At 41.0% G+C, this 12,536-nt stretch overlaps 3 protein-coding genes across 6 annotated transcripts in view; 2 read left to right on the top strand and 1 right to left on the bottom strand.

Annotated features, from left to right (window-relative positions):
• LOC117990940 (large ribosomal subunit protein eL34-like) overlaps positions 1-12,536 on the top strand; it is a 192,482-nt gene that overhangs the window by 24,294 nt on the left and 155,652 nt on the right. The window lies entirely within an intron of this gene.
• Positions 128-4,753, top strand: lark (RNA-binding protein lark). 2 transcript variants are annotated; one of them, XM_069504800.1, is made up of 5 exons: positions 128-281; positions 388-1,058; positions 1,263-1,468; positions 2,382-2,423; positions 3,430-4,753. In XM_069504800.1, exons 2-5 carry the CDS (start codon positions 396-398, stop codon positions 3,476-3,478), a joined length of 960 nt encoding a protein of 319 aa, XP_069360901.1. In that variant the 5' UTR covers positions 128-281; positions 388-395; the 3' UTR covers positions 3,479-4,753. The 2 variants fall into 2 exon arrangements, with proteins under 2 accessions (XP_069360901.1, XP_069360900.1); XM_069504799.1 differs by having other exon boundaries at positions 129-281; positions 1,263-1,531.
• tkv (serine/threonine receptor kinase thickveins) overlaps positions 8,014-12,536 on the bottom strand; it is a 158,254-nt gene continuing 153,731 nt past the window's right edge. For all 3 annotated transcript variants that reach the window (XM_034978725.2, XM_034978724.2, XM_069504940.1), the window contains exons 2-3: positions 10,243-10,430; positions 8,014-9,879 (exon numbers count right to left, since the gene is read on the bottom strand). In XM_034978725.2, the coding sequence (XP_034834616.1) occupies positions 8,623-9,879; positions 10,243-10,430 (1,445 nt within the window). In that variant the 3' untranslated portion in view covers positions 8,014-8,622. The remainder of the gene's footprint in view (positions 9,880-10,242; positions 10,431-12,536) is intronic.

Consider the following 12,536-nt stretch of genomic DNA (forward strand, 5'->3'; position numbering starts at 1 on the left):
GTTATTATATCATCAAAGCCGCCAATCTTATCCACCTCTACAGTTTTACTCATTCGTACGTCCGCTTCTATTTAAAAAGAAAAGTTTGTATTTTCTCTATGGTTTAATGATACGTCATATCCGCTTGCTTGGAAGCTGCAAAATTGACAATTAAAATTTTCGAGACGCCATTTTGTGCTTGATTAAAAAGTAAGTGCAGCGCAGAAGAGTTTTTGTGATATTAGTAGTAATTTTAAGTTATATTGTGTGTAACGTAGTGTTCCTTTAATAGCGTAACACAGGTAAGTACGTACATAAATTTATATTTCACGGCAATATCCCGTCGGTAGTACAAACTTTGCTATGAACGCTGCTGACTCATTTCGACAAATTGTGTATGCGTTTCAGAACCTAAAATGCCGGGCGCCGGTACTTTCAAAATCTTCGTCGGGAACCTATCCGATAAAACTACGGACGCCGATCTGAGACCGCTGTTCGAAAAGTACGGTACGGTCGTAGAATGCGATATCATCAGAAATTACGGTTTCGTGCACATGGAAAACGAGCAAGTCGGGCGCGAGGCCGTTCAGAACCTCAACGGCGAGATCGTGAACGGGCAGGCGATCAAAATAGAGGCGGCCAAGAGCCGCAAGGCGCCGTCGACGCCGACCACTAAAATCTTCGTCGGTAACCTCACGGACAAGACGCGCGCGCCCGAGGTCCGCGAGCTGTTTCAGAAGTTCGGCACGGTCGTGGAGTGCGATATCGTTCGGAACTACGGCTTCGTGCACCTGGACGCGACGGGCGACGTGAACGAGGCCATCAAGGAGCTCAACGGCATGGACGTGGACGGGCAGCCCATGAAGGTGCAGCTCAGCACCAGCCGCGTGCGCCAGCGCCCGGGCATGGGCGACCCCGAGCAGTGCTACCGCTGCGGGCGCGGCGGCCACTGGTCCAAGGAGTGCCCCAAGGCGCTGGGGCCCGAGCGCAACGGCTTCCGCGAGCGCTTCGGCCGCGACCCCTACCCCCCGCCGCCGCCGCCGCCCTTCCTCCGCGACCGCATGATGGGAGGATTCGGGGTACGCGCTCTCTTACTTACGCCGCCGGTTCTCTCGCGTTGTAACTTTCGCTGCGGGCTCGATAACAGCACACATCCGATAGCTAGTCCGATCTCTGCTCGCCGAACCACAATACATGTATCCGGACACATAACCAAATACAAAAATGAATTTACTTTTGATTTATTTCTATAAACTGTGTGCATTAACAAGTTACTTCAACAGGACCCTTACGATGGCTACTATGACCGCGCGCGGTTTGACTCTCCAAGGGATTTGTTCGAGCGGCGCTACCCAGTGGGTGCTTCCCGGGGGCTAGAGATGGGGGCTTCGCGCGCGCGGGGAGACTTCGCGTCGCCGCCGCTGCGCCGGGAACCCATGCCGCCGATGCCCAACCTGCCCCCCATGCGAAGCAGCATGGGGTCTATGAGGTCCTCATATGATGCTATGTATAGTAGACGAAGCCCCCCACGTGGACCGCAGATGTCCCGAGGGTAGGCACTTGATTTTCTTGCCTGTGTGGTAGACTAGTTAAAGTAGCAAAAGCTTTTATTTGGACCTTTTCTCTATAAAAAAGAACCCCAACCTAAAACTTAATGTTAAAGAAACTTATGTAATACTAAATACTTATTCCTTATCTTAATTTTAAAAAAAGATTTGTAAGTACTTATTAGTTAATAATATGTTGAAATATAGTAGGTTTTCCTTTCACCAATAATAAGTAACTGTTCTAGTAAAATGTAGTTTAGTAGATCATTTTTTACTCTATTTATGCCTTATTTATTATGTGGAAGTTATTATTCATGTCATTGTAACAAATATTGAATATAACCTAACAATAACAGTACTATCTTATAACCTAGCCTAAAATTACTTTGTGCTTGAAGATTTTAGACTTACTAAAGTTTTTTTGAATTTGTTGATATCTATTTTCACCAACTTAAAACTAAAATCCTAATTTGTTGATTGTGTTCTTAACAATAATTCTCCTCAAACCAGCACTCACCTCCATTTGGGAAGAATCTCATAACAAAGTCTGCTAAAGTGCCTGCCCTAGATTAGAACCCCTGCCACTTGAATAAAGCCTCGATAGCTCAACGGTTAGAGTGGACTGAAAACCGAAAGGTCGCTGGTTCAAACCCCACCCGTTGCACTATTGTCGTACCTACTCCTAGCACAAGCGTTACGCTTAATTGGAAGAGAAAGGGATAAACTTAGCTAATATTCTTTAAAAAAAAATCGAGACACTAGTTGCTAAGCCAAACAAATTTTACTGAGTTTTTCTATAATTTCCGCAACATACTGCAATGAAGTAAATATTAATTATTGTAATTCTAATTTCAGGATGTATGAAGACTTCAGCCGAGACACCTTTGATGACAGGAGGTAAATAATTCAATTCTCTACTATAGTAGATCTATTATTAGAAGTTTCTGTCTGTTTTTTCTAAACCAATACAGAGTTACCATTGGAATTTAGATAGGTATATGCAAAATCAAAAGAATAAGCATATTTGAGGAGCGCATGCAAACAGAATTGGAGCTGGTGATAACGTAGTGGTTAAGAAGTCAGCCCCCTTTATGAGGGGTCACGGGGTTTGATCCTGGGCAAGCACCTCTAACTTTTCTGAGCTATGTGCATTTTAAACAAATATTGGTACTGATTCTCAGCACACCTAAATTTTAGAGTATTTTTTTTATTTATTTATTTGACAACTTAAAACTATCATTACAGGCTAACCTAATGCGATAGCTAAGTTAACTTAAATTATTTATATTATAATATTTTTATTTATTTATAACTAGATCATGCCCGCGACTTCATCCGCGTGGATTTAGGTTTAAAGGAACTCTTTAATTTTCCGGGATAAAAAGTAGCCTATGTCCTTCCCCAGGATGTAAGCTAACTTTGTACTTCAAAATTTCATCAATCGGTTAAACTGTTAGGCAGTGAAAAGCTAGCAGACAGACAGACACACTTTCGCATTTATACTATTAGTATTTTTTTTTTATTTTTTTTTATTCAGATACAAGTTAGCCCTTGACTGCAATCTCACCTGGTGGTAAGTGATGATGCAGTCTAAGATGATAGCGGGCTAACCTGGAAGGGGTATGACAGTTTTATTAAACCCATACCCCTTTGGTTTCTACACGGCATCGTACCGGAACGCTAAATCGCTTGGCGGCACGGCTTTGCCGGTAGGGTGGTAACTAGCCACGGCCGAAGCCTCCCACCAGACCAGACCAGAAATTTAGAAAATTATAAAATTCCAAACCCCTGCCAGGAATCGAACCCGGGACCTCCCACTATTAAGACCACAGCGCTTACAACTGCGCCAGGGAGGTCGTCAAAGTATGGATAAGGATTAAAATGATTGTTTTGTTACTTCCAGGCCGGGGATGCGTGGACCCTCGCCGTCCCGGAGATACGCGCCTTACTAATAACGAATTATTTATACTGTGACTGGTGTGGATCGTTACTTGACTAAACCCACTGTGCCGCCGCCTAGCAACCATACAGTTCGGCGGGGTGATTAAGTAAAACGAGCGACAGCAACAGCAATGCGACAGTTCATTTTCTGTCTCTCTTCTTTTTATTTTGCTTTGTGGCTATTGCTGTCTCTCTGAAGCTGCTGTCACGTGTGACGTTTGACAGCAATGCTCGCGAGATACGTAATCACTCCGCGGTAATATCACTTCAAAACTTACTCATGATCATAGTGTTTGAAAGCTCAATTTTTTTACCTCAGAACAACGAATATGGCTTTTGAATAGGCAAATGTATTCCAGAAACCGGCAACCTATTGGCAGTACCTCTAGTGCTGCAGATCATGGCATCCATGTTCATTATAAATTAGATGACCTGCTTTCTCATTTTTAAATTATACTTTAGTATCTAAATTAAATAAGTTTACTTTCTAAATGTTCTAAATACTTCTTTGTTTTGTTAACCGCAATCTATATGATTCAAATCCCATATTTATGTTGTTAAAAATCCTACAAGAATAGGTGTTTGAAAAATAAGTGAAATACATAGTACATTACAGTCCAGGCCGGAAATAAAGCGATTGCTGGTCAAGTAATATTAGAAGGACGACACGAAACCGAAGACGTCCCAAGTGAGAGTGAGTGTTGAACTGAAGGAAGTCGCTTATTGCTAATTTGGCCGACTCTTGTATAGTACTTTTTTTATTTGCGAAGAAACAATAAAAAAACCGGCCAAGTGTGAGTCAGGCTCACGCGCCGAGGGTTAGATTAGACTAGATTTATTTATTTGCTTGCTTTCATGTACATTAATAAGTGTAGTACACTTAAACTCGTCAGCAGTATGAAACCGTCCAGCAATTCCAATTTACTGTCCTGTTGCGAATTGCTGGCGTACGTACAGTAAAGAGCAGATTACTCTGATGATGAAGGGATTTTTCGCTAAACAGAAGTTCGCAATATAGAGTTTACACTGTATATTGTATAAGTACTTCCTGGATTTTTGTCTGAAATTAAATTATTATTATTGTAAGATGGCTGGCGTTAACCTGTGTCTCAAGAACTGTATGTTTGCTAAACTGTGACTGTACTATGGTGGACGATGTAGTATGTGACTGCAAATGACTGATTTGCACATTATATAGGTAGAGTTTTGTATGACTGAGGTTATTGTGTATGGGAGTTGATGGAGTGTACATAGGTTAATAATAAAATCTCATTTTTAAGTACTTACATATTGTTTTATTTATTCGATTTCAATGGCTTACGCGGGTAAGGCCCATTTGTTATACAGAACTTGACGTCATCAGACAAAATGAGATAATTTTATACTAAGTTCCCTAGATGACCAATTGAGATTTTTCTTTTAACTATAGAACAAAGTTAAAAACTTCTTTTTTCGTAGCAGAATATCATCAGGATTATATTCAGGGTTCCGTACCCGAAGGGTGCCAACGCACGGGAAGAATGATCCTGATGACATTCCGCCATGAAAAAAGAAAAGTTTTTTATGACGTCAAAGAAAAGCAAGTAGGTACCTACGAGGTGAAATGCTAGTACCTATGTAGCTCTATGGAACTAATTGGGACCCGCCTACGCAGTCGAGGGACAGTACGCGGAGGACAAAAGTATACCTTTGACCTTATCGCCCGCACTATTCCATCGTGCGTTATGCGATGCAGTTCTGTTTGCGTAGAAAAAAGAGTAGGTAATGAATAGGTTATTTATTTGATTGCAATCTCAACTGATATTGATGCATCATGCAGTTTAGATGGAAACGCCAAAGTTCACGACAGTTGGGGAACTCCTAACAAAACTCGCAGGCGTAAATGTTACCTACATTACATTCGACGCTTGGGCTATGAAATAAATAGGTTTCTTTGATTGCACGCCACCACCCATAGCAGAGTGTGGGAAGTTCCGTCGGGGAACTCTGGGTTTGATCCTGAATCGACGATATGTTAAATATTAGGGGTATGGTGACGTTAAATCAAAGAAAAGATTACATTTGACGCTTGCCAATGATGTCGAAGCCTCGACGTTTTGTAAAGTTCTCTAAGTGCCCATAGATTCGACTGATCGTCCGTCGATTCAGGATCAAACCGAGAGTTCCCTCACTCTAGAAACGCTACATAAACTGGAGGGAATATTTTGGCAGTTTTCGTCGTCAATCGACCTAGTCATTCAACAGATTGCAGAAAGGATTGATTATTTGGGCTGTAAGTGAGTTCCAATCACAGCGCAGCATGAATTTCGCTCGTTTAAGGGAGAAAATAAAAAGCTGATAGAATGTCCATTAATATTTTATTTGTAACTTACTTAGCAACATGTATTAGGTTCTACTCTATCACTATATATACAAAACTCTGTACACGGCGCGCGCACGCACACTAAATGCTAGCAGACCATCGCTTTGAAATTTGATACATACCTACCTATTTCCCATACATTAAAAGAAAACTTTTAATCCGGTTCGAAGGACCAATTTAATGTCATATTTATATAATCTACTTTTTTATGGCTGACCTATTTTAGGATATATACGTGCAAATCACTTAAATTTTATTTCGAGGGCAATAGTTTAGCGGTGATCAAATTTCAAGGCAAAAGCGTCATACAAAAAACATGTTAATACTAATCGAAGGCATCTCATAAGACACTGCGCTTGACCATCTTCATCTATCGCTAATACTTTTCACATTATAGTCTTTTTCACCTTTTAAGTACAACCGAACAGATACGCGATTCCACAAAAAATATTTTTAAGTTCAGTAAGGCTCGCGTGCACCAAACTGCTTAGGGTCTGCACACACGTCGGACTATTTACTGTCCACGGAGGACAAAAATGAAACACTTAAGAATTGCATCGCATAACACACGATGCGTAATGCGATGGACTAATAGTACGGCGAAACACTGTAGTAAAAGATGAGGGGTTTTTGTCCTCTACGGAAAATAGTTCCTCGTCTGCGCAGGCCCTTAATCTAGTTTAGATAAATTTTGTAATGCTGTCACTTTTTGTTGAGTTTATTCCAGGGTTAACAAGAAAAGGACATGGATTAAAAATTAAATCGAGCATATTTGAAAAGGTTGTTGCAAGTCGACCCCAGGCTACTATCAACTGTCTTACATATTTCCCAGTGGCTGGAGATTAATTCCCGAGTCCAACTGGAATGAATGATAATTGGGTATTTGACTCCCATTTTTTTTTTACTTTATTATAAACTAGGATAAAAATAATTACGTAAACTGAAAAAACTAATTAAATCGATCACAATATAACAAAAAAGTTATAAGCATTTAAATATTTCTGATTAGACAGAGATAGCGATATAGCATTTTGACGTCACACCTTACTAAAGTAGCTTCGGGCGGTTACATACAAATTTTCGCTTTGCGAGAAGGGGATAGAAGACCCTCTCACACCAAAATTAAAATGCCTGTAACTTTGTAAATCTTTGTTGAATTTTAATATTTTTTTCAGCGTACCTACGTCATTATTTTTATCCTAGTCTAAATATATAAAAGGAAAAGGTGACTGACTGACTGACTGACTGACTGACTGACTGACTGATCTATCAACGCACAGCTCAAACTACTGGACGGATCGGGCTGAAATTTGGCATGCAGATAGCTGTTATGACGTAGGCATCCGCTAAGAAAGGATTTTTGAAAATTCAACTCCTAAGGGGGTGAAAAAGGGGTTTGAAATTTGTGTAGTCCACGCGGACGAAGTCGCGAGCATAAGCTAGTTTACAATAAAGTAATAAAAGATTAATAATAATTCATCAAATTCAAAAGTAGGAAAATACCCAATTATTACATTATTTATTTACTGCATCGAGGTTTCAAACACTATAGAGACAGACTTTGCTCTGATAGTATAATGAAGTTGATAGGAAGCCCTCGGTTTAGCCGCTTTGTACGCGATAATTTTGAATTTGTACTAAAATTAAAACTTCTCTTATTGTCGAAATATCATAATTCATTTCGCGTATTTCATCTTTCAGATTGCATACAGCTCCATCCTCGTAACCACCTCTGTAGTCTGTACGTACCACACTGATCTGGGATGGTGACATGGAGCTGAAGTTATCCGAGTACATATTATTATGATTCACATGTCCACGGTCGTCCCCGCGAGCTGCCATCGAGCGAGTCACTTATCGAAACGGAAGACAAATTTCATCTATTACAAAAACCATCCTTAACTCTAACGTAACACATATAATAACAATATTACAAAATATAATAAGACGGTAATTTTAAATAACCCAATATTGAGGAGATTCCGGCGCAAGAAAGTACGCCCACGAAAACTATACATTTAGGTCATGAAAATAACACATCATTGTTAAGGCTTTGTCGAAGGATGCCAGCGGGACCCATATTACTAAGCCTACGCTGTCCGTCCGTCTGTCTGTCTACATGTCAGCGGGCTGTATCTCATGAACCGTACCTATTACGATTCATGAGATACAGCCCGCTAGAGAGTTGCTCAGTAGTGGGCCGGCGATGGGTTGATCATGATGATAATGATAATAATAAGTAAATCTTTAAATTTGACATGTTACAACCCAATCCAATCCAATGGATGGATGGAAATTTAATTGTTATATCTATTATCTTGTATGGCAACAGAATCCTTCATGTGACAATCCAACTCACATTTGGTCGATTTTTCTTGGGTCACACGTTTTTAATGCTATCTCGCTTGCACAGAAGCGCTGTCATTTATAAGAAAGAGACTGCTATATAATTTCGATAGCTTGTAATTGTGGTACTGATTCGATAGCAACAAAATTTTAGAATGTTCGCATCTTTTTCTTCCCAAGGTACCTAATAAGAAAAGTACAGGCAAACTTAATTTAAATCTGTCAAACCAAAGATTTCGTGGGCGTGCTTTAGACTAAATATTTTCATACGAAATCACTGGCAGGATATAAACTTAACAATACTGAGATTTTATAAAACGGCGGTGGTCGAAATTGTGTCGTTGGGGGCACTGATGGATCGAGTAGCGTCGCCATTCGCAACGCAATAAATAGGAGGAACTCGAGGCGGCGCCTCACGAACTATTTACAGGAACAGTCTCGCGCGCGTCACACGAGCTTTACAGCGCTTTCCGCGCGGAATTTCGCCAGCGTCTTCTTGACGCGTATAGCTGTGAGTCTCACGGGAGGGTTGTGGTGCCAACACTCGGCCATCAGCGATGCCAGCGCTTGAAGGGTCGCGGATGACTTCCATCGCGCCGGTTGCGGTGGTCGTATTCCCTTTCCGACGACTACCGCATGCATATCGTCGAACGAAGGATCCGATGGCACGTACTCGTGATACGGCAGCGCATACGCTTCGACATACTGAGCTTTATCCCCAGTAGTGCACCTTCTACACATCTCCCAAAGAACCAAACCGAGGGAATACATATCAGCCATTTTGAAAGCTTCGAAATTTGTCACGTCCAGTTTCTCGTCTAAAACCTCGGGGGCCATATACCGTCTTGTTCCCACGCGGGTATTCGGAGCTATATCTACCTCGTTCCTTTCCGCAACATATCTGACTGCGAGACCAAAGTCTGCAATCGCGCATTGGCCATTTCTTTTGACGAGGATATTCTTGCTCTTTATATCTCTGTGAGCGATCGCCGGTTTGCCTTTGGTCCCGAATATATCCATGTGAAGATGAGCCAATCCACTCACAATAGAATAAGCCATGGTCATCAAGCCGTGCGTGTCAAGTACGACCGTTTGTAAGTAATCATGAAGCGATCCATTCTCGTGGTAATCCGTGATTAAAAGCATCTGAGTCCATGATCCCGTTCCCTTTATATCTGCTGCGATAAATCCGAGGATATTCTCGTGTCGCATGAGTACAGTTTGGTAAATCTCTGTTTCACGGAACCAGGAAGCTTCTTCAGTTGTGAAGAAGACTTTGACGGCTACCTTTTCGCCGCGCCAGCGTGCGAGCCAAACTTCTCCGTAGCGTCCTTTGCCAATTGATTCGACCATTTGTATTTGTTTCGCCACCGTTCTTTGTACTAACAAGGGCAGTCCTGATCCTGATCCTGAAGAGATTTCAGCGTGATGCGCAGGGGCGGGGGGCGAAGGCGGTCGTTTACATCCCTTTCTGCGCATTCTGAAGAGCAGCCAGAACGCTCCGAGGAATGCTAGTAAGGCCACACACAATGCCGCGGCAACTAAGGCGGTATGTGGAACGGTGGGTGTCGGTCTGAGGCCGGGAGTTTCGGTGACGTCGGGCGGAGGTTCGGGCAGCTGCGGCCGAAGGCGGCGGTTGCAGTAATCCTTCTCGCAGCATTCTATCACTTTAGGATGCTGATGGGGCACTTGCGAGCTCTTGCACTGGAAAGCGAAAAGAGAAAAGTTAGCTGCCAGATTTAAAAATTACGTAAAACATCAAGATTTTGAAAACTGGACTAATTCTTCGATTTTTTTATTGTTTATATTTACTTTGCTTTGTTTTTGCAATTTTTGCAAATTTGATTTTACTACTGGACGACTTTTGCTGTCTGGTTGCGACTTGCGGCAAAATAATAAGTCACCAATAGAACGAGCCAGCAAAATCTCGACTCGGGAGGACGATTAGTCCTTTGCCGTTGAGTATTTCTTCGACCGTGAGACTAAGCAGTAGCCGGTTTACGTGTATAGTCTACCACGCTAGCTAAGTGCGGATTGGCAGATAAAAAATCTGTCAGAGATACCAACCTGCATAAATCCAGACTCGTCCGGCGGCAGGCAGCCGGCGGTGCGCTCGAGGACGACCAGGCCATTGTCGTCGAGCACCTCTTCGACGGTGACAAAGCAGTACCCGCCCGGCTGCGTGGTGCACGTGCTGTTGGCAGAGCCGTCGGGGCACGCGCTCACGCCCGAGCACTCGCACACTATGCCCCGACCTGGAATAGACGAAATTATATGATTTAGCAAACAAATGCAAAAAAATATTTTATTTTTTCAAAAACTTGTCCAGACATACGAAGATTTTTTCAGTCTTGTACAACACAACAGGTCAATAATTATTATTATCTTAAGAATCTACAGAGCGATGGATCCGAGATAATCGATACCAAAACAATACATTTTCTTAACCTTGACTTCTTAAGTAAGACATACAATTTAATTTCAATAGAATAGTGCGTAGATTTTTATCCGTGGGAAGCAAAACGTAGGTAACGATGTGAGGTAACTTGACCTAGGCAAACTTGGCCGAATGCCATGGCTGCGGAAATGCAGCCAGATGTCAGAAGATCATTGTGAAATAGTAATAAAATAGAAACTTGCATGCAACACCAACGCTGCACGGTACATGCAAACATATAAAACTAGTTTGGTATTTTTGCACGGACTGAATACTAAGCGCACGATGTAGACCAGTTATAAGATGCAACACAAAGCCTAAGAAGCACCTACATATTCCTGATTCAAGTAACATTATAAATGCAAATAGCTTCATAGCAAACTCCTCCATTAAAGATATCATTCGGAAATCACGACGACATTAGGCATGGCTGATCAGATTTAGAATTCAAACCTTCTAGTCATATAAAAATTTACAGTTCAGACAGTTTGGTAATTATTTTAAAAGAATTAGTAGGTAAATATAATATGAAAAGTTATTCGTAAATAAGTCGATATATAAATGACAAGATATGCCCAAGCGAACAAAATTTTTCACGGTTTTGGAACCAAATAAATCAGCGCCACCTCTTAGATACTAATGAACGACCCGTTTGAAATCCAGACGTCACTGACGTTGCATTGGTGTTAAAGCACCAATGAGTCGGTGCTATTTTGTTTGTTCAATGGCCCTGTCCATACGAAGTAATATTATATAAGTCAATGCAAGATACTATTATTAAATAGGTAGTGTAAGGAAAAGACCATCGAAGGATGGATGTATCTAAGATTCACGACCAGGTAAACTCAAGAGAATATTACTGCAAAAAACGCATATAAAAACCAAGATACAAATTTAAAATACAAAATAATTAACCTAGGTATAGGTATCAGATTAATCTACTTAGGTATACAGCAATTAGCACTACTTCAAAGGAAAAAATCATCAATGGATGAATTTATTTAATACTCAAGAACAGGTAAAATTAAAAGCATTACCTACTACAAAAACACAGATATGAATAACAAATCGCTCTTAGACAGGTAATAACCAAATCTAGTTTTAGTTATTGTATGCAATAACTAAAACTAGTTTAATATATTTATACAGAACTAAAGGATGCCGCGACTTCGTCCGCGTGCGTGCGTCCGAATTTAGGATTTTAGTGGGAACTCTTTGATTTTCCTGGATAAAAAGTACTTTCCCGGGATGTAAGCTGATTCTGTACCGAATTTCTTTAAAATCGGTTAAACTGTCAGGCCTTGAACAGCTAGCAGACAGACAGACACACTTTCGCATTTATAATATCAGTACGTATAATATATTGAAGTGCAAAACCAAGACAACACAGAAGATGCAAGTCACAGTTCGAAAAACTCATCTCACATTGTCTACATTCTCAAATTAATAGAAATTATAATTGATCCATTGTTTTTAAATAATGTCAAATTAACGTTCAGCAATCAATGTGCATGTATAATTGAGTTCGATTGTGTTACTGACATCATTTTTGAGTTACTTTATAGTTTCATCATCAATACAAAAGTACGGTTTAATGAACGATATATTTAGATAAGTACGCGACGTTACATACTACATACGCGTCTAAATTGAAGGCTTTTGGGTCACATACGTAATCAGCTAACTCTTCTACTCTTGTGCGTTTTGTATCTTCATACTCATGAGTAAGAACGAATTTATAAGCTACTAGCGCGCCCGCCCGTGACTTCGTTCCCGTGTATCATTATTCATTATACAGTAGGTATGTGTGTAGGTTTGTTCCTTCTTTAAGCCTCAACTATGTACAGTATGCGGCAGAAAATACTGTACATCTCTGTCGTTGAGACCGACAAAACGTCATTAGATATGAGTGACAGATACAACG

Source organism: Maniola hyperantus, chromosome 19 (assembly GCF_902806685.2).
Source record: "Maniola hyperantus chromosome 19, iAphHyp1.2, whole genome shotgun sequence".
Classification (NCBI taxonomy): Eukaryota; Metazoa; Arthropoda; class Insecta; order Lepidoptera; family Nymphalidae; genus Maniola; species Maniola hyperantus.

Excerpts from the sequence above, each read along its gene's own strand:
- lark (XM_069504799.1), top strand. The coding sequence starts at position 396 with ATGCCGGGCGCCGGTACTTTCAAAATCTTCGTCGGGAACCTATCCGAT. Across the intron at positions 1,059-1,262 it reads GCATGATGGGAGGATTCGGG|GACCCTTACGATGGCTACTA; the intron begins GTACGCGCTCTC and ends TTACTTCAACAG. Across the intron at positions 1,532-2,381 it reads GGACCGCAGATGTCCCGAGG|GATGTATGAAGACTTCAGCC; the intron begins GTAGGCACTTGA and ends TTCTAATTTCAG.